The 23,277-nt window shown below is 46.3% G+C and overlaps 1 protein-coding gene across 1 annotated transcript in view; it reads right to left on the reverse strand.

The window, feature by feature from the left end:
* Positions 1-633: 633 nt before the first annotated feature.
* Positions 634-23,277, reverse strand: part of PARM1 (prostate androgen-regulated mucin-like protein 1) — a 104,934-nt gene continuing 82,290 nt past the window's right edge. The window contains exons 3-4 of the mRNA XM_042936191.1: positions 14,201-14,279; positions 634-1,066 (exon numbers count right to left, since the gene is read on the reverse strand). Of these exons, the coding sequence (XP_042792125.1) occupies positions 982-1,066; positions 14,201-14,279 (164 nt within the window). The 3' untranslated portion in view covers positions 634-981. The remainder of the gene's footprint in view (positions 1,067-14,200; positions 14,280-23,277) is intronic.

The following is a 23,277-nucleotide window of genomic DNA, read 5'->3' on the forward strand; positions in this document are numbered from 1 at the left end:
ATGGGTATAAAGCAAGGATTCCAGACGCCCCTCCAAGCATTGGATGACACTGTTAGTTATTGAGGGCCGATTCCTAGTTTCCTTAACGCGGCACTCAGTGCTTGTCTGTTCCCAGCCTGCCCTCCCAGCCTCCCCCACTGCCCCACCGCACGCTCACTCGCACACACGCTCCCCCTTTCTCTCCGATAACTAAACTCATGTCACAGCCCTCTCCCACGGAGAGCCTGGGGGCCGCGATCCCAGCCGCAGCCGACTAGAATGAGCATCCTTAGCAGAGATGGGTGGCCTGGAGGGGAGAACAGATAGAGGGCACGCTGAGCTCTGACAGCAACATGCTACTGTGCTTCGGCTTGCTGGCCTCCTCCAGGTCACCTTCTAGTTTCCTCTTCCATTAATGAGGCAGTGAAGAAGCCGGGATCCAGCTTGTAGAGCCAAGCAGGCATCCTGTCAGCTACAACTAGGTAAAAACAGATTAAAAAGGAATCCGAGCAGCCCCTGCTTCCTCACCTGCGGGGCGAAATCCTCCCAGTACTCATTTCCTTGCCCCTCACTGAGATTTAATAGAATTTCCTAAATAAAAGTATAAGAAACGCCACAAACAAAAAGTCCCTCCCAAAGTAACCCCCCCCCCCCCCCCCCAGACACAAAACAACTCAATCCCTGGCCCTCCGTCCCTCTTCCAGTGGATCCTGTGGTGGGTCCAGAAGCCTCCACCACGGTGGTCTGGCCTGTGGCTCCGGCTCCAGGCTGGCCCATTTTGGCTGCAGATAAGCCTCCACTCACCTTAAAACAAAGATTCTTTTTGTACCAGAAAGGGGAAGTTACAGCAGCCAGAGGAGAGGGAGGAAAACAAAACAACCAAACCAACAAAACAGGGCTTAAGATTGTCGCGCGATGCGCATCAGGTACTTGTATTAATTCTACTGGGAAAGCACTTATAAATAAAGAACAGTTATTTCTCATCCCAGCCACGTTCCTTCGTTAGGAGTCGTCGTACAGAGGGTTGTTGTAGTTTCCCCAGGATCCGTAGTCGTGATCATCCAGAAGCCTTCCGTAGGAGGAATGCCTGGTGGGAGGAGGAGAGGGCTGTGGTTATTTGGAGAAGTTGGCCGTCTGGGGCTAGCCGACGGCGGCCCGACAGCCTGAGCAGGGGAGGCCTCCAGGGCCCTCACGAGGGGGACAGGATGCTTGCACCCACCAGCCCTGGAAGCCTCAGTCCACAAAGCCCTGGAAGTTACCACCTGGGAACTGCTCACCTGGGAACCCAGCTGGCACCTTCCACTGAGACCAGCTGGGTCCTTGTCCCTCTCCTTGACCTCCAGTGCTAGAGAAGGAGGGGGACCCATTCCTATGGCTACTTAATAAGAAGTAATGGCAAAGGGAATGTTGCATTCGGGCATTTCACTTAAGTCCTGGACTCAGTTTCCCCGGAAATAATGACACCACTGTTCCTCTCTCCACCCCTCCTGACCAGCATATAGTGTTTTACAATCTACAAAATGCTTCTGTGTTCCATTAGTACTTGAGGGTCCTCAAAATAAGGCCAGGGACCAGGTATTGCTTATTTTTCTGCTGGGGAAAATTTCTCCCTCAGAGCTGTTGACTGACGTGCACAAAGTCACCCAACTGAGCTATGAATCAGATTCCTACCTCCTGGATCCCGAGCTCTGAGCTCAGCTTCCCAGAGTCCGATTAGCACCCCTCAGTTCAATGGCAATATGCGCTTAACAGGCTTTGATGAGTCATTCTGGGAACCTGTCTCACAATCAATATTATTTCTACAAGAAACTGAAATCAGATAGTGATCACTCATCTGTTTAAAACCTCAGAGTGGCGGGGCACCTGTGTGGCTAAATTGGTTAAGCTTCTGACTTTGGCTCAAGTCATGATCTTGAGGTTCACGAGTTCGAGCCCCGCATCAGGCTGTCTGCTGTCTGTTGTTGGCACAGAGCCTGCTTTGGATCCTCTGTCTCCCTCTCTCTCTGCCTCACTCTGTCCCTCCCCAGCTTGTGCTCTCAAACAAAAATAAATATTTAAAAAACAAAAAACCAACAACCTTGGAGTGGGTCCTCATCTCATAGAGTAAAAGCCAAAGTTATTACAACGGTGTTCAAAGCCCTTCGGGATCTGTCCCCTGTTACTTTTCTGACCACATCAGCTACTACTCCAGTCCTTCTCACTCTTTCTGCTCCAACCATGCCTCCCTGCTCCTTCCCATCATGTCTGGCACCCTCTTGCCTCAGGGCCTTTGCATGTACCATTCCCTCAGCTTGGAACAGCTGTCCTCCAGGTGTCCACACAGTTCATTCCTTCATCTCTATCAAGTCTTTGCACAAATGTCACCTTTCCAGTGAGGCCTTCCTTAAGAGCTCTATTTAACTTGCAATTCCCACCCCCCCAGCACCCCTGGCTTGATTTTCTCATAGGACTCATCACCTTCTCACACACTATATAATTTACTTGTTTATTTTGTTATTGCCGCCTCCCTTGACGAAACTGTAAATACGGATGATTTGCCTACTTTGTTTGTTCTTAGCACCGTCTCCAAAGCCTCGAAGAATATCCAGCACATAATAAGTCCTTAATAACTGTTTGTGGAAGAAACAGTGATTGGAAATAAACTACATCCCGAAAAGCCAATCTGTTCCCAAGACAGAAGCTTCCCAGGGAGGATTATCATCATTTTACGGCTAAAACTAATGTCAGGACTGGGAGAACAGCACAAAATGAAACATAGAGTGGTTCTGAGGTTCATGCTAGTGTGCGAATTATCACACCTGGCCACTGGAAATCATGTCTGCTATATACAGGACACACAAATGTGGCCCCCCCCCACCTCCCTCCCCCCAATTTTTTTCTCGGCTCAACATGAAAACTGAACAAAATGAAAATACAGTCTGAAAGGCACAGAAAGCGTGCATTACACTTAACATATCTGGCTACCATAATTGCTGTCGCTCTTCTATATGGTGTTTACATATACCAGGGATTTGAAAAGAGAAGATCAGCAGCAAAGAGCCAGGCCCTTGCTGAATTCGTTTTGAGATTCTTAGACCTCAAAATTCTGAGAGCTGGCTCAGCTCACCCAGCCGATGCACCTGGAAATTTGAGAATGTTCCACCATGTGCTTTGGTTTCCCCTAACGACCCACACTCATTTCTGTAGGTGTGAGAAGGAAAGAGACCAGAAATAACACACCGTTGGATCTGATGGACGGGGATTAAGGGAGGCCAGTTTTGGTAAACAAGGTCACAGGCCATGCATTGCCAACACCTCCCCCACACTTAACACCTCCAGCCTCAAACAAATCCTTCAATGGGACGGTTGAGAAATGGAAGCTATAGAATGAACTAGTAAAAACCTCAGGATTATAGGACTGGAGCTCAGCCTAGATTTCAGCATGACTTACTGTTGCACGCCTGGCCAACATCTACCTAATAAACTTGCTCTGATATTGATAGGGTACTCCTGCCTCGCCTTTGTATGGTAATATAACGTCTCGCAGCATTTTACATCTACCATATAATTTTATTCCCATAAAGTATCAGTTGGGTCAATAGATGCATGTCCTTGAATATGTTTTTAAACCCCTGTTTATTCATCTATAAAATGGAGAAACTTAAAATGTGTTCGAGCTGGTGGGAGGACTAAATGAGGTAATGCATATAAAAGGCCTGGCACATAGTAAATGCACAGTAAATGTTGGCCAGTATCGCTGTTTAATTTTTATTATAATGAAACTTACACAAGCACACGGCAAATAGTGGAAAAGGGCACTGAGTGAAAAGCAAGCTTCCTTCCCACCAAGAACTCCTGAAACTACACTCCAGGCATAGTTAAAAAACCCGTTTCTGGTATTATTGTTATTTGAATTAAAAAAAAAAAATATTGTGCTGGAGTGGGGCCAGAGGATTAAAACTCTCTCGGTCATCAGGTTTTACTGCTTATCGTTATTTTCAGGCAAGACTATTTGATCAGAGCCTCCCTGAATCTGCTGTTTTATAAGAGACATTCACGACATCAATACTAGGAAAATAAAAGCAAAAGACAGATCTTTACTTTCATTTTTCTTTGCTTTCTCATTTGAATGAACAGGGAGTTGAATAAATTACCAATAAATGAGGAAAGTGAAGCAAGAGATAGAGATAAGCCATAAGTGGGAATGTACTGAACTTGTAGCTTGTTTTAATATATTAACAAGGCTAAACAAGAAGAATTGGGTGTGCTGGGATCCCAGCCAGGTTTGGATAAATCGTATAATACTGTAGAGAGAGAAAGACAAACACATTTGTGTGTGTGTGTGTGTGAGAGAGAGACAGAGAGAGAGAGAGAGGGGAAAGAGGAGAACAATGACCCTTTTAAATTATCTCTCTAGGTCAGAACTTCTTAGATCATGCACATTTTAGATGGAAATCAGGAGGCTTCAGATCGGTACTCGTGGTGTCTAAGAGGTGAAAACAATCTCACTTTCAAGATTAGGAAGATGAGGCTTAAGAAACCTACGTGACTCTATCCACGTGATTTAATGGTAGAGCTGGTATTGAAACCTGGTCTCCTGGCCCTGTTCTGCAACACCGCTTCACCTAATTTCACTCCGAATAGCAGTCTGTACGAATGTCACCGCTGTCAGGTCGAGGCGGTTTTCTTTACTCAACTTCATGAGACTGGTACCATTCAACATAGCTGCATTTTCTAACTGCTGTGCCTTGGCTCCCTTAGATGGTAAACCTCTTGGGGGCAGCCTACGTCTTACCTTCCTTTGAATTTTCTGGACATCTAGTATGTTGCTCTTACTGTGGTGGCTCTTTCATAAATATTTGATGACGAGTGCTTACATCAGGTACAGATAAATAGTATATATGGAGTTTGTTTGGTCGATACCAGCGGGGATTAGTCTGGCCCGTGGCAATTCATCGTGCAGTGTAACCGCAGCAAACTGAAAATATTATTAAAGAATACAAAGGGTCAAAGCCATCACTTTGACCTTAATTGTAGGGAGAGGAAAGAGAAGTATAGCTAAATTTCTCTCATGCAGTGATGTGGCTTCAAAGCACCCAGCACCGTGCTCACAGGCCCTGTGAATCAACAGCACTCTGCTGTCAGTGCCCTTCTGCGGTACCGTATGGTTTAGGGAGCTAACAGCAGAACCCGGGGAGGACAAAACAGGGAGTGATTTATGTTAAGCCCTGGCTTCGTGGCTTCCTTCTCAAATGGCTTGGCTCTAACAGGAAGCAGCCCTTCCTACTCCCCTCCTCCCTAACTGCTGATGCCTTGTGACAACTGGTACCTGTGGTGGTGACGTTTGTGGTTTGAGGCCTTTTCCACAACTGCAAAATGGTACCTATTTTAAGACCACCGTAGCATCAGTACTTAACGGAACTCCATTGTCTTTGAAAATGAATGAGGTGTTTTACTTGTGCTGAAACAAACTTATTTTAGATCTACCCTATGACCCAGCAATAGCACTGCTAGGAATTTACCCAAGGGATACAGGAGTACTGATGCATAGGGGCACTTGCACCCCAATGTTTATAGAAGCACTTTCAACAAAAGTCAAATTATAGAAAGCCTAAATGTCCATCAACTGATGAATGGAAAAAGAAATTGTGGTTTATATACACAATGGAGTACTATGTGGCAATGAGAAAGAATGAAATATGGCCTTTTGTAGCAATGTGGATGGAACTGGAGAGTGTTATGCTAAGTGAAATAAGTCATACAGAGAAAGACAGATACTGTATGTTTTCACTTTTATGTGGATCCTGAGAAACTTAACAGAAGACTGTGGAAGAGGGGAAGGAAAAAAAAAAGAGAGGGAGGGAGGCAAACCATAACAGACTCTTAAAAACTGAGAACAAACTGAGGGTTGATGGGGGGTGGGAGGGAGGGGAGGGTGGGTGATGGGTATTGAGGAGGGCACCTGTTGGGATGAGCACTGGGTGCCGTATGGAAACCAATTTGACAATAAATTTCACATTAAAAAAAAAGGAAAGAAAACACCTTCCCCTTTGTAAGAATCAACCCCAGTTCTCAGTGAAGGCTCCAGCTTTGCTTATTGTGACACCTCCCAAAGTTCTCACCTCTTTAGTCGAGGAGTGAGTCTTGCCATTCAATTGTTAGCTCTTATTATGTGCTAAGAAGAAGAGATATAAAGATGAAAAAGATACGGCTTAGTGCTGGGAAAACACAGCCTAACCTGCAGCTCATTAGTCATTGGTAATTAAGCCTTCAGACTCTTATCGTCCATTTGCAAAGCCAGTTCGGTGGTGCAGCTGCCACTGTCTCCTTTGTTTCTGTTGGTGGCTTTCTCTGATTGTCATTTCCCTGGCTGGCTCCTTTGGTTTCAGTAGTCACTGAAACCTTACGATCTATTAGGCCCGATTCTGGAGCTGGGAGAATGGCCACGATCCCTGTCCTAAGGGACTTTACAATCTCCTGGGGGCCGACACAATAAATAAGACATGAAAAATAATAGGACGAATGGTAATATGTGCAACAGAAGACAACAAAGCAATGAAGGGGAATGAGGAGTTCCAAATGTGAGGTGGGGACTGTAACCACGAATATGGTTGGTGATCAGAAAAGGTCTCACTAAAATGACATTTGAAAGGATAGGTAAATCAGGTGTGGGATGGGCCATGTGAAGGCCCGCCAGGAACTGCACAGGCAGAGAGAACAGGAGTGCAGAGGCTCTGAGGAAGGAGCAAACAACACATCTGTGTGGTAGCTACTGAACTACGATTATTTCAAAATAAATTATTTATTGGAATGATTTTGGATTTATAGAAAAAATGCAAGGATGGTACAAAGAATTCACATATGGCCCCCACCCATCTTCCCTTGATATTGACCTCTTATTTAGCCATGGTGCATTTGTCGAAACTAGGGAATTAACATTGTCAGCTATAGTTTTGGAGCCGAGAAAAACTGTGACTCTTAGGGGTAGATTTATTTGCCCACAGTTCCTGAAGCAAGTTAGTGGCAGAATGAGTATTCTAATTTAGGAATCAGTTTCTGCCTTTCTACTAAAATCCCAATAATGGAAACATTCCAAACATTGATTTTCAAGGTGTTCTTCCCATGGTCTGGGTTTCTTTTAAAGAGCAGCTGTTTTAAATTTATCTTTAAGTAACGACCTCTACTGGGGCGCATGGGTGGCTCAGTCAGTTGAGTGTTCAACTCTGGTCATGAGCTCAGAGTAGTGGGATCCAGCCCCACATCGGGCTCCACACTGAGCGTGGAACCCACTTGGGATTCTCTCTCTCTCTCTCTCTCTCTCTCTCTCTCTCTCTCTGCCCCCACCACTTGCAAGTGCTCTCTCTAAGATAAATTTTTTTAAAAAATAACCTTTACTTTGAAGGAGTGGATGAAATTTATTTTTTATTTTAAAATTATCTGCCAGTATCATACTGGCAGGCTCTCATCACTTGTTTATTTGTAAACAAGTTCAGAGTCAGGAGGTCACTACCGAAAGTGTATGGTTTAATAGATTCCCAGAGCTTCCCCTCCTCTAAATTTAGTTTCCCTTTATTTGGAATAAATGAACACTGCCCACTGCACCCTAAACTTTCCTACCCAGAATTATTCACTCAGCCAGGAACTGTTTATAAAACAATTATTACATGTCAAGTACTGCCAGGGGCTTTCTATCCTTCTAGTGGAGGAGCCCAACCAAGAATACAATGATTCCAGGACAGGGAACAGAGTGGTACAAAGGAAAGGTGTGCAGCTAGGAACTCACCCTGGAGAGGGTGGGAGGGAGGCTTCCCAGAGAGGGTCTCTTTTGAGATAGACAACCTGGAATTAGGCAGATAAAAAAGAGGTGAGCCAAACACCTGTGACCGAGGGATCAACTTGTCCAAAGTAGCCAAGACATGAACCAGCGGGGGCACTGTATCTAGAATGTGTGTGTCTGGTGTGTTGGGAGATGGGGGTAGATCAGGGTCACTCAAAGTATGGTTCTCACACCCAGCGGCACTGGCCTCACCTGTGAGCTGCCACACGGAATCAGAACCTATGGGGACCAGCCCCAGGAAACCACGGTGGTGTTTTTTGTTTTTGTTTTGGGAGGCAATGTCTTGAAATTTATTTATTCTAAAGACCCATGAATAACAGATATAGGAACGGGGACAATGGTCACAAGGAAGACACTTGAAGAAGAAAAAGCGATGAAACGATTATATAAATGAGTTCAGATAGGAATACAAATTTTTCCAATCATAAACATTTTTATAGATTGGTAATTTCTTTTCTTTTTTTTTTAAGTTTATTTGTTTTGAGATAAAGAGAGACAGCAAGCATGAGTGGGGGAGGGACAGAGAGAGGAGAGAGAGAATCCCAAGGAGGCTCCACACTATCAGTGTGGAGTATCTAACTTTGCTTAGATAAGCCATGGACACATCCTGGGGATAAAATACAGGGTACTAAATTAATTTTCATTTTCATTTAAGACCCACTTCCTTCATGAAGAGTCTGTCTAGTATCACCTCTGAACATCTTCCCCTTTTTTGAACTTCCGTCAAATAAGGTTGAACATTACTAAACTGGGTTTAGGGGAACATTTAGGAGGTGTTGCTAACATTGCCGGGCGATCACATGAAAAGGAACCGTGTTTTTAATTACCCCCCTGCCCCCATTGATTCTTATGCACATTAAAGTCTCAGAACCACCGAAGTACAGAATCAAGTCAGTCAGACTTACGGAATGCCAAAAGCTGATCCGAAAAAAGTCAACTCGCAAGTAACAGATTCTAGAAGACCTTAGACTTTATGGCTGGGCCCTACTCTTCAAACCTACCAACATCCAAAAGGAATCCCGTTGTATAAAATATGGTCACTGAAAGACTTCAAGCAAGACAGGTGACTTCTAAGAGAATGCCCTGTCGTGTCTCTAAATCAAGATCACATTTATTTTTGTGACGGGAACAGCCCCTGTTGTCCGTGTGGGTTACCCACACCTAATTATAGCAGCATCCACATTGCTGGCGATAGCAGATACGGCCTCCTGCACAGGGGATTATCTCGTGGCAGAACAGCTTTGAGCCAATTTAAACACAGCAAACCCGACTTACCTCGTTCTTCAATCATCACTAATTAAAGCCACCCTTCTGCAAGAGGCAGGCAGGGCTCTTGCTTCCTTTTAAAGTTGCAAACAGGCCCTGAGATCAAGAGTGCTCAGAGATGGTTTCTGTTTATGAACATGTAACGTGGATGCAACCGCACGGGTGTTTAGAAGAAGCACAACTGAAACCGCCAAGTGGAACACGGAAGTCTGTACATCGGCGTGTAATTGGAAAACGGAGCTGCTGTGTCATCTTCCCCCCTCTCCTCTCCCCTCTCCTTTGAATCCCTGCCTACCCAACGGGACTGTTGGCCGCTACCGTTCTACCGAGCACCTAAGTAGTAAGCGCTGCGTTAACAACCATTACAGTGACAGGACGTCGTCCTTCCATCGTGCTCACCTTGAACCCGGTGCTGAAGGTTTCTCTCTGGTACAATTTAATCCTCATACCAATTCCGAGCTAGGTATTAGGTATTAGTAGTAGTTAGGTAGTTGTATTACCTAACCTGAGTTAGGTATTAGTACTATAATACTGATATAAATATAACTATATACAGTTATAGAACACAAAACTGATCACAAAGTGCATAATACATTTGCCCTAGAACACATGTTCTTAACCACCCTGCTGCACGGTCTTTGCAGGTGCCGTACGTTCATCACTCTATTTCATCTTCAAAAGAACCTTGAAAGAAGGGTGTTACCCACTCGATGTTTGCAGATGAAGAAATTCAGGATCAGGGAGGTTATCATTTGTCCAAGGCCACTTAAATAGTAAGTAAAAGGGTCAGTGCTGAACTTGACCGCAAAGCCCACGTTCCTCCCTCCGCATGATGCCACTGCAAGCTAAAATGCGGGGTCGGTAATAGAGGAGAGCCCTGGAAGGTTCAGGGCAGCTCATTTTTACGTCGCTTCCAAAAGTGGCTTAGATTACAGAAAGAGATGGTTCCCTAGGCGGGGGGTATTGTGACAAAACTAGAGGTCATGGGTCCCTGAAGAACAGGAGTGTGGAAAGAGATGGCTGAATTTACCAACGCCTTCAGAGAGAATTAAGATTTAGGAAAAGGGGCAACTACTGAGCCAGCACTGGCAGAGCTGACAGGACGTGTCCCTCGTCTGGTTGTGAGGCTGCCCTTTGAAGCAGACACTTCTTTTGCATTTGCAGGGACACTGGCTGAGCCAGGGTGATAGCCCGTGGTCACACGCCAGCAACTAATGGTTCCCTCACGGGCTGTGATTTCAGTCACTTTCTGCCCAAGCCAAGTGAGCTGAAAGACCACAGAAAACAGACCGCTTGTCATGTTCGATTTCTCAGAAATCGGGGATGATAGAAATGGAATAAACTTCCAGCCAAGGAAAAACCCGCCCTTAGGTATACACACACACATGCATGCACACAGGCAGGCCCCCATGCACACACGCACACGTACGTACACACACACATTTGTCGATTTAGCCAAATGTATTTTTGATGAATGATCAGTGGGGCTTTCCAAGAATCTGGCAAAAACAACACTTGAAGCGCTTTTAGCCCAGCCTTAAGATGCACGAGGGCTCTTTAACCTCCTTATGTTATCGTTTTGCCAAAATAATTAACAGAGCAGCAGAAAGGGGTTTTCCTTAGGGGGTTTCTAAAGAGGGGTCTGATCACTTTACCCATCCTTAAATGTGTAGTCCCAAAGATAAATAACAACCTCAAACCTATACCACTGGGGCCTTTCTACATTTAAGACGGAGGGCCTACATGGGGAGGGAAGCCATGACGAATTCAGTGTAATCATTCACTGAGTTCACCTCGTGTTGAGAATGCCCAGAGAAGATACACTTTAAATTTTTAAAATAAAACGTGATGCAATTTTAATCAGCACTCATTAGAACCAATTTTTATGACCTGCTAGCAAAATATTCCAAACACAGTACATTCTGCGATGGGAGCACTGTGTCTCATCACTGATGGGACCCCAGTGCTAGAAGGGTAACTGGCACACCGCTAATGCTCACGAACTAGAATGCACCTGTACTGCTGAGAGCCCTTCCCGCTTCCCGCTGACAACTTTGATGATGATGGTGATGATGATGGCAGTGCTAGGTACCTGGGAGGCAAGGTCCATTAATTTTCCCAACAATGCTACCAAGTAGTTAATACCGTGGCCCTTATTTTTATGGGGGAGGGAGAAGTGAGGGCTCATGAAGCTCCGTGACATTTTCAGGTCACACCAGAGCCTGCTCAGAAGTGGCAGAGTGTGGATTCAAACCGAGGTCTCCCTGCTTCTGGAGTCTGAATTTTTTTTTTAAGGTTATTTATTGATTTTGAGAGAGAGAGAGAGAGACAGAGGACATGAGTGGGGAAGGGGCAGAGAGAGAGAAAGAGAGAGATTCCCAAGCAGGCTGCACACTGTCAGCACAGAGGCCGATGTGGGGCTCGAACCCATGAACTGTGAAATCATGACCTGAGCCGAGGTCAAGAGTCAGACCCCTAACCGACTGAGCCACCCAGGAGCCCCTGGAGTCTAATTTTTAATCATGGTTCTAGACTGCCTGTCTGTAGTCAGTGGTTTGAGACAGTAATCTTGAATTCTCGCCTGGAGTCAAGATGAAGAGTCCTTAGATTCTTTCAAGATCCTTTTTGGCAAGTGCATGGCGAGAGGAGAGTGTTTTATTTCACTCCACATTCCAGTGGACGTCACACTTTTTGTGACACAGCCCTTAAGAAACTCACCACTGTGACAACAGAATGGTTCTCAAATTTACCCGTAAGTTCCTTTTCTGCCTCCTCCCACCCCAACACGGAGAAACTGGCTACAAAGAGGGAATGAGGTCCCCAGACTAGTTCATAAAAGCCAACTTAACTCAGAATTAAAATGGTGTATCTGCAGTGATAAACTAGTAAGGAAACCAGCTGGAAAAGAGTACCATTTAGGAAGATATAATTCATAAAATTAAGTTTTCTGGTCAAGGAAATACAAACTTAATGGAGAAAAAGATTTTTTAAACTACGAAGGAGACAAAGATGCTTTTATAAAGGCTTTTAGACACAGGTGACGCTGGCCCTTTAATTCCAATTTCTCTTTGAAACCTGGCTTTCCTGTGCTTTGTACCTTAGATACAGGTGATAGTACCAGGCGCTCTCATATTTAACACCATCGTTTGATTCATCCTGTGCACAATTTAGAACAAAAGATGGAGGGAGATAGCAGGGCAAGAGAAGCGGAAGGGCACCTGGGTGGCTCAGTCGGTTAAGTGTCCTGAGTTTGGCTCAGGTCACGATCTCAGTTTGTGAGTTTGAGCCCCACACTGGGCTCTGTGCTGACTGCGTGGAGCCTGCTTGGGATGCCGTCTCCCTCTCTCTCTCTCTGCCCCCCCCCCCCCCCATGCTCTCTCTTTCTCTCTCAAAAATGAATAAATTAACATTTAAAAAAAAAAGGGAAAGAGGCGGGAGAGTTGGTGAGTGTTGGTTTGGGCTGGGGTGGCCAGGGGAAATGAGACAGGGCAGCCACGGAGACGTGTGAAGTGTGATAGAGATGATAAATGAAGTCCGTGAGATCCACGGAGGCAAGCAGGCCAGGAGGGAAGCACCGGATGTGCACCTCTTGAGGAAGAAGCGCAGCTGAGGAGAAGAAAAACCAGTGAGGAGTGTACATGTGTGTGCACGGCAGTGCCTGAGTGACTAGGTATTCTTTTTTATTTTTTTTTAAATTTTTTAACATTTGTTTATTATTGAGAGACAGAGAGAGACAGAGCATGAGCATGGGAGGGGCGGAGAGAGGGGGAGACACAGGATCCGAAGCAGGCTCCAGGCTCTGAGCTGTCAGCACAGAGCCTGACGCGGGGCGTGAACTCACAAACTGCGAGATCGTGACCCGAGCCGAAGTCGGACGCTCAACAGTGCGTCTAGACAGTGATTAACAGCCAGGACAAAAGCAATGAGGCACTTAGATAGTAAAGAACAAGGGCACCAAACTGGAAAGGAAGCCTTCTGGAAGATGTGATGTGAAAGCTTTGCGTGAGAGGCAGCTAGAAGAAAAGCCTTCAGGGAGGGGGACCAGCCAGAGCCAAGGACCTGGAGAGAAAAAGAGCCTGGCATAGTCTATAAGAATTGGGCAGACAGCCAGCGAGCGCACCTGTGGCTCTGTGGTTAGGAGGGAGACGTGTGATGAGCGAGAAGAGGTAAGGCAGGCCCCGCGAATGACCTTGAAGGTCAAGCTGAAGGGTTAGAACTGAACTCTCAGGGCAGGGGGAAGCCACTGGGGGCTTTTAAGGGAGGGAGCACCAGGGCCACCATAAAGATGGCTCCAGCTGTTGAGAAGAGAATGGGTTGGAGGTCAGAGAGGGGCTGTTCTCACCATGGCCGCACATGCCCTTCTGTCCCTTATCGGAGGCACCGCACAGACTGGCATGGCGAATAAGACTGCTGCTTGCCATGAGGCATGTTTTCGCCGTGAGGACCCTCGGTGTAAGTCACGTGGTTTTGAGCCGTTGGGATTTCACAAAGCAGGAGACAACAAAAGTGGGCGCTCATAGTCTACTGCAAGTTTCTATTTGACTAGGGCAAGTAAAACCTCAGCTACCATCTGTGACCACCTTCATTTCATAAAAGAGGAGATATTTCGAAACCAAAGATAGAAAGGCATAATCTCAGAGGGGAAAACCCCATTTTGTAGAGAATACACTACACGTTCCGTGTATTTTCAACATTTTTGCTTTAGAACCCGTGAAAACCTCCTTATCGACCGGGTACACAGCCACACATCAGTGTTCCGTACGTCGGTATTCAGGAACCACTGAGCTCATGCCTCTACCCACTTCACAAGTGAGGAACCTGAGGTCCAGGAAGCAGGTGGCCTTCTCAGGGTAAAGGGGGTAGTTAAGGGCAGAGGGCCAAGGCTTCAGCCTCCTGACTACAGGTTCATTCTTGTCCCGTTACGTCATCGTGCCGCGTATTTATTCTGCTTATTTATTCTGCTTTGCCAACATTCAGATACTGTACCATCTATTCCGGTCCAATGTTTAGTGTACCAGCCGTTTTTACTTCCCTGCCAGGATTTCCAAGAACTAAGTACGTATCAGGAAACAAGCACTCAGCAATCCAGCTCTAATGGAATCCTTCTCTTCATAAAGAAGAAAGTGTGGTGCGTCTCACCTGATCTTCAGATACGCTGCGACTCCGAACACCAACAATACGACGGCAATGACAGTCACCGTAATGGCGGCGATGCTGCCTGTGGAGGAGGAGAGGCACAGAGAGAGATGAAGGAAGGGTATTCGTTTCAGATCAGTCTGCACAGAAGTCAGAGCTAGCATGAAACCCAGGATCTTAATTCTGTCACCAAAATGCTTCTCATTCTAGGAGAGATTTGTTAAATGACCAACAGTATTAAGACCTTTTGGCTGGTCCGGAGTTCCGGAAACAAGCCAACAGTAACATTTTTTGCTTTAAGGATGACACAACCTGTTGCTGTTGCTATTGGTGTTTGCGGGGATTTTCGGGGACTCTTGTCTCAAATCTCCTGACACCTTGTTTCCTTCTTCTATAGGCTCGGGCTCCTCTTTCTATCCCTTGTGAAATCTTGGGAGGCTTAGGATGTTTTATTCAAGGGTCACTACAAAGTAATGTGGTTGGTTTTTAAATAAACCAGACCCACACAGCCGGATCAGTAGTGTCTACTTCAAAAGGATCACCTTGGTAGGAGAAGCGCTCATTTTAACGATGCCATCAGATCATGTTTTAAAACTCCTTCTTGGAAAGTGTGTCGAACTTTCATCCTTGAAAGGTGAATTCGGTTTTGTGGAGAGTAAAGTCAAGTTTGGTGTAAAAATAAGGTCAAGTCTGATAGGTAACACCACTTTCTGTGTATAGAAATAACCAGGTGTAATTATAAAGTAACATGAACGTTTCATTGTGTAGTTTGAAATCTGGCTCCAAAGGCAACTATTAATGAGCAGCTAAAAAGCCCTTTGAGCACGTAGCCTTATGAGAATAGCCACACTGCTTCCAAGTATTACGACTTTGGAGCACAATGCTCTTTTTGTGTGAGCTTTGGATTGTGATGTATATACTTCAGTTTTGTTTCACCTGGGAAATGCCAAGAATCAATTGGGCTCTTGTCCCCTAATAATTAAAGTGACTTTTTTTCGATGCTAAAGCTGGTGCTAGGGAACCCATCAGTCCACTGAGAAACTATTTACCACTGCAACCAACGCACGGGGCCCTTCGTCACACTGGAAAGAGCATCAGGGATCTGGAGTCCGAATATGTAGATCCAAGCGTGGCTCCATCGCGGTTAGCTGCGTATGTAGCACGGGTTATTTAGGTAACACCGACTTGGCATGCCCGTCACCTGCAGCAACCGAGAGAGAAGAGCTGCTCCACCCCCCACACAACTTGAGGAGGGATGAAATGAGGAGCCATGCGCGGCAAGCCCAAGTCTTATCCGAAGCGTACCGTCCTGCACCGGTGCCCATCTGTTGTGTACTGGACCTCAAAGGTGATGGATCTGCCCCACGCTTTTGGAGATTTACCGTTTGTAGGTTATTTTGCCATTTCTCCTTTTATTCCTTTCCCTCTCTTATGAATGCCTTTTGTATATTGTTCTTATTAGACCTTTCCACCAAAGGAATTAGAGCAGAGCTAAGAGGCAAATCAGTCTACTTACTTATTAACTCTTTACTAACTCCCCAAAAGCTCTGGGTGAAAGAAGGCTACATCAAACATCCACGCGCTGCTGGTTATGTTTCTCAAAGGGAGCCAAGGAGGTCCGCTGCTAACCCTGAGGCTAAGACCAGAGCTTGACGGGTCTACACAGACTGACCACATTCCACCGTTTCAGAGTTGCCACACGTGTGGACGCTCACATGCCTACCTCCTTGCTCCTGGAATCCTTCAGAGCCAGCTTAGTACAATTTATCAGGTTAATCCTTTTCCCCTTGTTACTACTGTGAAGATAGAATTGTGGCACAGAATGGTCCAATGTACACATCGGATCAAGTAGAGAGAGTTCAAGGTCAGATCCCCTTATGGAAAACTTCCACTCCTCCTCTGAAAGGCTGCACTTGGCTTTGTGGCCTCCAAACTGTGCTGAAATTAGAACAATTCAAAGTTCATGGAAGCCTCTTAACAGCTCTTTTAAAAGAGCTTGTGAAATGAGGATTATGACTGCAAGGTAAGGTGCTGGGGGCCTTTCAAGACTCACAGAGATACAGTGGTTGCAATTAGGAGCAGTTGAAACACTGACCTTTAAATTTAATTTGCCCCTTTCAAAAAAATGGGAAAAGAGACAAAATAGAGTTGATTTCTTTCTGAGACGACTCTTTCTTGCTCCCGCAGAGTTTAATGCAGGAAACTGTAGGTTTGACCTTTTTCAAAGTTTCTTTCCTAACCTTAGGCAGTTGGATCTCCTCCAAATCCGTGATTTACTGGATATATTTATGTATCGCCTCTCTCCAGAGATAAATCAGGCAGTTCCCCAAGTCAAGTGCCGTTCACAAAAAAATGGCAAGCGATAGAGTGACCCGCTGCCCCTCTAAGTGGCTGCTGGCCGTCTAGCTCTCGATGAAGCCCCGATCCTCAAATGGGGCTCTCAAGGTCATCCTACCTTGTTCACAAGAGGGCAGCCCCTGCAACCAGAGCTGGGATTAGCAGGTGATATTCCCCCTGCTGGGCTCTTGAGGGCAGCTGGGCAAAAGGGCCCTTCTGAGGGTTGGTCCTGCTCCACATGAGGTAGAATAGGTCGTACTTAAATATCTGGACCACTTATGAACTATTCCGCCACCCGCTGGCTCTCCTCACAGGGTGCCAGCCAAGGGAGCAAGGGTCCTCTGGAAGTCGATCTCTATCAGGCCCCAAGCCTAGGAGGTCTTGTGTGGCAAGCCTGCTCTGCCCCCCACAGCAGCTACCTTCAGAAGCAGCAGGGGGGCGGCGGGGGGGGGAACCTCATCCTGGGAAGTTCCGCACCTCGGGGCATCATGGTTCCAGCATAATGGGTTGCTGAGCCAACATTAGCATAACTTTTATGGTAACTGAAAAGGCTTGATTTCCTCCTGGTGAAAACAAATGTCACTTCCCCCAGAGTTCTGTTTAAACTAAACTGGAATTTCCCTTCTCCTCCTACTTACTCTTTTTTCAAGGAGGGGCAGGGAGAGAGAAAAGGAGGAAGGTGTGGCCGGCCAGGGAAGGTTTTGCCCCGTGAGGAAGGTATGGACACTTGTGGGCAGGGTGCTGTGAGTGGGGGATGGGGAAGAGGCTGGCATTTCACTTCCTCCTTACTGGGGTTTGCCAGTTACTGACTGGGTGTGACTCATGCTGAAAAGCCCTGGAGCCAGAAGGAATTAGAATTGGAGGAAACTTATCTGTATATTTTACAAGCTGAGACGCAAGAATATTCCACTGTGCTAGCACATTCCACTGTGCCAACATGTTCGGCCTGACCGGAGGGTTGCTGAAGATCCACGCAAAGCCTCCTTGAAAACTGGGCCTCTCTGGAGGCTGGGATTTCTCAGGGTGCCATTTTGCCACTTTCACAACTCAGAACAAAAATAAACAAGCTAAAGGACAACCATAGTTGTCTCTGCACGCGGGTACTTTGGGCCAGTACATGCCCAGAGCCTTACGGCCATCAGGTCACTGAAGTCTCTTTAGGAGATGAGTGGAATTATCCCCACTTTATGGATGAGAAAGTTAGGGCTCAGGGAAATGAAGAGCTTGGTTCAGATCTTACAGTCTGATAAATGGTTACGCTAACATCTGAACCCGGACTATTTCATCGCACGCTTTGTATTTGTAATCACTAATACACATGTTACGTCCACTGGCCCTTCTCTTAGCTTGGCCAGCTCCTTCTCTTTCCTCATGACCTAACTAAATAACCCTTCCGAGCGGCTTTCTTGACACCCCCACACCAATTACCATGTTACTGTGGGTTCTCAACTCTTCGTGTCTGCTTCTTTCAAATGCTGTGTGTTGCGTTTATAAGCTTCCCCAGGCAGGTTCTAACCATATTCATCTCTTCCTCTTCTTCCTGCCCTCTCAACCCCAGATGCAGTCTCTAGTCCATAGTGGGTACTTGACTCATTTATTTAATGCTGAATGACAAAATGTAATGTTGGCAAAAAAAGAGAGAGAGAGAACTGGCAGTTTTGGAGCCCCATCACTGTGCTGAGAAAGTTCCCAAGCAGCAGGTTTTCCGTCTACCCATCTTGGAATCCCCTGCCCCAGGTCTTACCTGATTATCTACACGAATGACTCTATAGCCATGGTCCAACCCCTGCATCATGAGCTTGTGAGTGTCCATGGAGGACAGAGCTGGAGGAGTTATTTGGGGAACAGCCATCCAAACAGAGTCAGATGACATCCTTGAAGTAGGCAGAGCAAACTCCCAGAAGGCCATGCTCCTGGTCAGACCTGGCACTCCAGGAGGCAGGCTGTTCCGGAGGTCATCACTTGCCCTGCTTTGAGTCTGTTCTGTGCCCTGTGCTGTCCTGTTATAAACTATGGCATCATTTTAAGGGGTCTTTCTTCTCACACCTGATACTCATGCAACAGGCATGTCCCTTTCTTGATCACACTCCTACTGGTCCTTCACGGACATGGAAGTCTTCATACTCCAAAGGGACTCTGCTCCTATCCCAACTAACCCCTCGCCCCACTTGACCTGAAGAGGCCCGCCTGTCTTAAATGTTCCTCTGGGGACTTTTCTTGTTGAAGGATTTTCTCTTTTCCCCACTTTAAACGTGGAAGAAATGTTTCATATGAAATATTCAGCAGGATACTTGTCAATCCTATGGAGGATGGGAATATTAGGATATGGCAGGGCAAACCCGAACAACCTCTCGAAGAGCCTTCCCAGGCTCTTTAAAGGAGCTGCCATCGCTCTGAGAGCACAGGAGGTGACAACGGGCAGTTCCTGGGTGACGAAGGTGAGCTGTCCACAGGCGACTCCTGAACAATGTTTTCCTTGGAAATGCAACAACCGGCTTATTTAGAATGCACTCGTAAGTATTTTGACCAACTTCCTGGGTATGTGTGTGCACGTCTGATCTATTTTGAGAAGTCTGTAACAGACCTTTGGCTGTTTTTAAATATTCTTGCTCTTCTCTTTCCTTTTCCTGGTCCAGAGGGTAGGTAAGACATGGAGAAGAGGAGCAGGTGACCACTTCAGAGTGTGGCGGCCTCTCCAGTCAGGGTCACCAGAGGAAAGGAACATCTTTTCTCAAAGGAATTCTTCCTCTATAAACGCAGGTGTCTGCGCATGTGCTGGAGGAGGGGCGTGGGTAGTGAGTGGGGGAGAGGCTGCAGTGCAAGACCTCCGTGTGTGCCCGATTATACTAGGAAAAGTTCCTCCAGCAATAGTCTCCTATCACACCTCTATCCTCCCAACAACAACGATAACAGTAATAAACAACGCTAAAAATGATTGCGACTGACACTGTCTTGTTATTGGCTCTGGGCCGGGCACTGTTCTATGAGCTTCACTTACTCGAATTCATGTCATTCTCGTGAGAACTTCGTAAGGCAGGTGCTCTCATTATTTTCTTCTTACAGATGGGGAAACCAAGGCACAGAGAAACTAAGGGCGGGGAGGCGCAGAGTTGATCATTAAAATTGCTGGGACCCCAGCACAGGTTGCGGAGTCCATGTTGCTTGGGGCTGGGCTCTCCTGACACCCCGGGCTGCAGCAGTTAAGTGTGAGTCCACCTGGGGGTTAACTGGTGCCCCTGGCACCTCCTCTGCCCGCTGTCGCTGTCCGGGAACCAGGTCCTAACTCACGGCTGTGTGGCGTTTTGCGTCCTCCCGTAGGTACTGGTGAAGTTGGTCAAAGCTCTACAATTCAGAATACTTGTAGGCAGGACTAGTTAGAAGCAGACAGTAGTCACAGAACAGCGACCTAATAAGGCCATGTCCTTGGTTTCCAGCATGTGTCGGGGTCCAGAAGAATCGCCGAGATCACTGCCCAGTGCTATTCACCGCAGCATACCAAGTCACCAAGGGTAGCTGGCAACTGCAATTCACGCTGGTGTGTGTGTGTGTGTGTGTGTGTGTGTGTGTGGGCGCGCCTGTGTGTGTAGGATGTGCTATGGGGAAGAGAAGGGAAAAAGAAAATCTCAGTTTTTGGATACTCTCACCCCAGTGGGTCCTAACTTTACCATTACTGAAGGTCACTTGGACTTCGGACCTTGAGTCCTGCTTGGATTTCACTTCTGTTTTTTTCCCTCGTTCACTCTGTCCCACAACAAGGGAAGCTAAGCTTATCTCACTCTGATCCCAAATCAATCCCATGAGTTTCTCCTGAATGAGCTGCATGGGTTCCTCTGAGCTAAGGCAGTTGCCGGGTGTGGAGAAGCAACAGGCAAGGCTGTGAGGTTTCACTTCCCAGTTGCAGAGACATGTGTCAGGCTCGGGAACCACACTGGGAAGCGTAGGATTGGATGGATAGGCAGGTAGGTAGTTATGGGGGGAGGTGTATGGTACCGAGCTCTGTATTTCTGTCTCTAACTTGGGGACGTCTATAAAAATTGGAACCTTGGGGAGACACGGGAATGAGGCTGTTCTTTGAAGGATGGACAGGACTCGAATAGACAGCGATGAAGGTTTGAGTCTGGGGCCAGGTAGAGGGAGAATAGACACCTAACATTTCTAGGCTGAACATTTAGCACTGAGTCTGGAGACAGAAGCACCTCAACTGGTGTCCTTAAGTAAAAAATGGCATATTCCTTGTCTTGTCCATTTCATAGGAATATTGAGATGGGGGTGCTTTGTAAATCAGCACAAATGAAGGGGACTGTTGTGATCTTTGCAGAGCCCAGCCCCTTGACTTTAGGGTTCAGGAGTCCTAAGTACTGAGGGATTCACTGAGTAACTTACCCAAGGTCACCCAATTTACAGTGGTGACAAAACCAAAGTCACACTCTACGTAAAAGGATATAATGGAAATTAATAGGGATCATGAAATGGTTGGTATTTGGGACCAAATCATGGAGTATTCTCAAAGTCAGACATGGTATTTGGGGACACCGTGACAATATGGGGAATGGGGACCATGGAAGCGTTTTGGGCAGAGGGATGATTTGCAATAACCTTCTCAAAAATCCAGTCTTCTCTTAGAACTCATCCCCAATGACGTCTGTTCATCTTGAGCCCTCTTTTTCTAGATATTTGCCCTTTTACTTAGCATGGCACCATTTTTTAAAGTTTATTTATTTATTTTGAGAGAAAGAGAGAGCACAAGTGGGGGAGGAACAGAGAGAGAGGGAGAGAGAGAGAATCCCAAGCAAGCTCCACACTGTCAGTGCAGAGCCCAACGCGGGGCTCGAACCCACAAACCGTGAGATCATGACCTGAACCGAAATCAAGAGTTGGACGCTTCACCGACTGAGCCACCCAAGTGCCCCAGCATGGCACCATTTAATAAACTTATTCTAGTATATAGCTAATACTGACACGTGTGGTTACGGGTAGTTATGCACACACACACAAGATAAAGACGAGATATGGTATTATACTAATGGTTTTATGTGAGCACGTTCTTTCTGCTCTCTCTAGACTGAAAATCCCTTAAAGCCAGAGATACCAAATACATTTCGTTATTTGTCTAGGCCCAAAGTAAGAAATTCATAAAATATACAATTGCTTCTGAAAAGCGTAGCTGTTTTTAAAATTGGACTTTATTAGCAGCTATGATGCAAATATGGAGCTCCCTTATAAGGCATACAGCTTGCACATGAATATGCTACAGAACTGTTTTTAATTAGCAAAACCTAAATTTGCCTCCGTAAGTTAGTCCTGCTCCCCCATGCCCCATGCCCCCAAACCTTTAAGTCATTAAATTATTGCTTACTCATTTCTTCAGAATGGCAGGAGGTAAACTTTATCAAATTTAGTCAAATATGACCGCAACTGGCATCTTTTATTTCACATTTCTACTCTTATTTAAATGATAGTTAATGAGCAGAATTGCTTAATGGGCAGATGTGGGATTCAAATTTCGGGGCAGAATCCCGAATACCTATCTTTTTCTTCTTCTGGTAATCAGAAGACCTGGTTTGGGGCCTGGTTCCACTTTCATCTAAATATTTTACCTACGTGGGTAGCATATAGAGATGTATACTGGAAATACTAATCTCTTCAAAGATGTATATTGGAAATGTCAGTATCAGGCAAATGCTTATTTCCTCTTCCTCAGTTCCCTTTCATGTGAGCACATCAGCTGTACTTCAAGGATGCAGGGAGCACAGGTTTGCAATGAATACAAGTGGGCACGGTCCCTGGTTATCATGGTTTTAAGGTTTTGTCATTTCGGGGCACCAGGGTGGCTCCGTTGGTGAAGTGTCTGACTCTTGATTTTGTCTCAGGTCATGATCTCACGGTTCGTGAGTTCAAGCCCTGCACTGGGCTCCGTGCTGACTGGGCAGAGCCTGCTTGGGATTCTCTCTCCCTCTCTCTCTGCCCCTCCCCTGCTTGTGCTCTCTAAACAAACAAGCAAACAAACAACATGTAAAAATTCTCCATTTCATTTAACATTGACAGTCTTTCCCAACGCAAATGAAGCCTCTTTCCCACGAGGAATTTCTTCGGGCTATGTGTTCAGATCCCCTGATCCCAACTCTTCTTCGACACTTGTAATGTGAACTAGCTTGGGTTTCTACAAACAGCAAACAGTGCTCCCCAGCCCCTTTGTCCATGGCCAGTTTTGCAGCCTCCAGTCAACGTCAGGGGGCGTTCCTCTCACTCGGCACTCCCTAGACTAAAGGAGCCCTGGGGAATGAGAACGCCCTCCTGAAACGTGGGTGAGCCCTCCGTCTGAACTCTATTACAGAGTCTCCTCCAGGACTGCTCTGAGTTCAGTCTTGGCGTGGCAACCGTTCTCAGGGGACATCTGTAGTATTATGCTAAGAACAGTAATAACAACAGAAAGGAAAGCAAAGTCATAGCTGCCATCATTTACCGTGGCTACCCTGTGCCAGGCCCTGAGCTGGGCACAGCGGGGGAGTATCTCCACTTTGGTGGTTAGGAACTGGAGGCTCCAAAAGAAGTTACCAAAAACCTGCTCCACTGGTTAGTGGGAAGGAACGGGATTCAAGCTTTAAAGCTGCATCCCCCAAACCTATGCTCTTCTAGTTTGTCATCAGGAGACCCGGCATACAGACCTGCCTTACAGATGCACCCACGAGCTGAGTAACCATGGGCAAGCCACTTTACCCCTCCCTGTCTGTGTTCATGACCTC

Source organism: Panthera leo, chromosome B1, assembly GCF_018350215.1.
Source record: "Panthera leo isolate Ple1 chromosome B1, P.leo_Ple1_pat1.1, whole genome shotgun sequence".
NCBI classification, from domain to species: Eukaryota; Metazoa; Chordata; class Mammalia; order Carnivora; family Felidae; genus Panthera; species Panthera leo.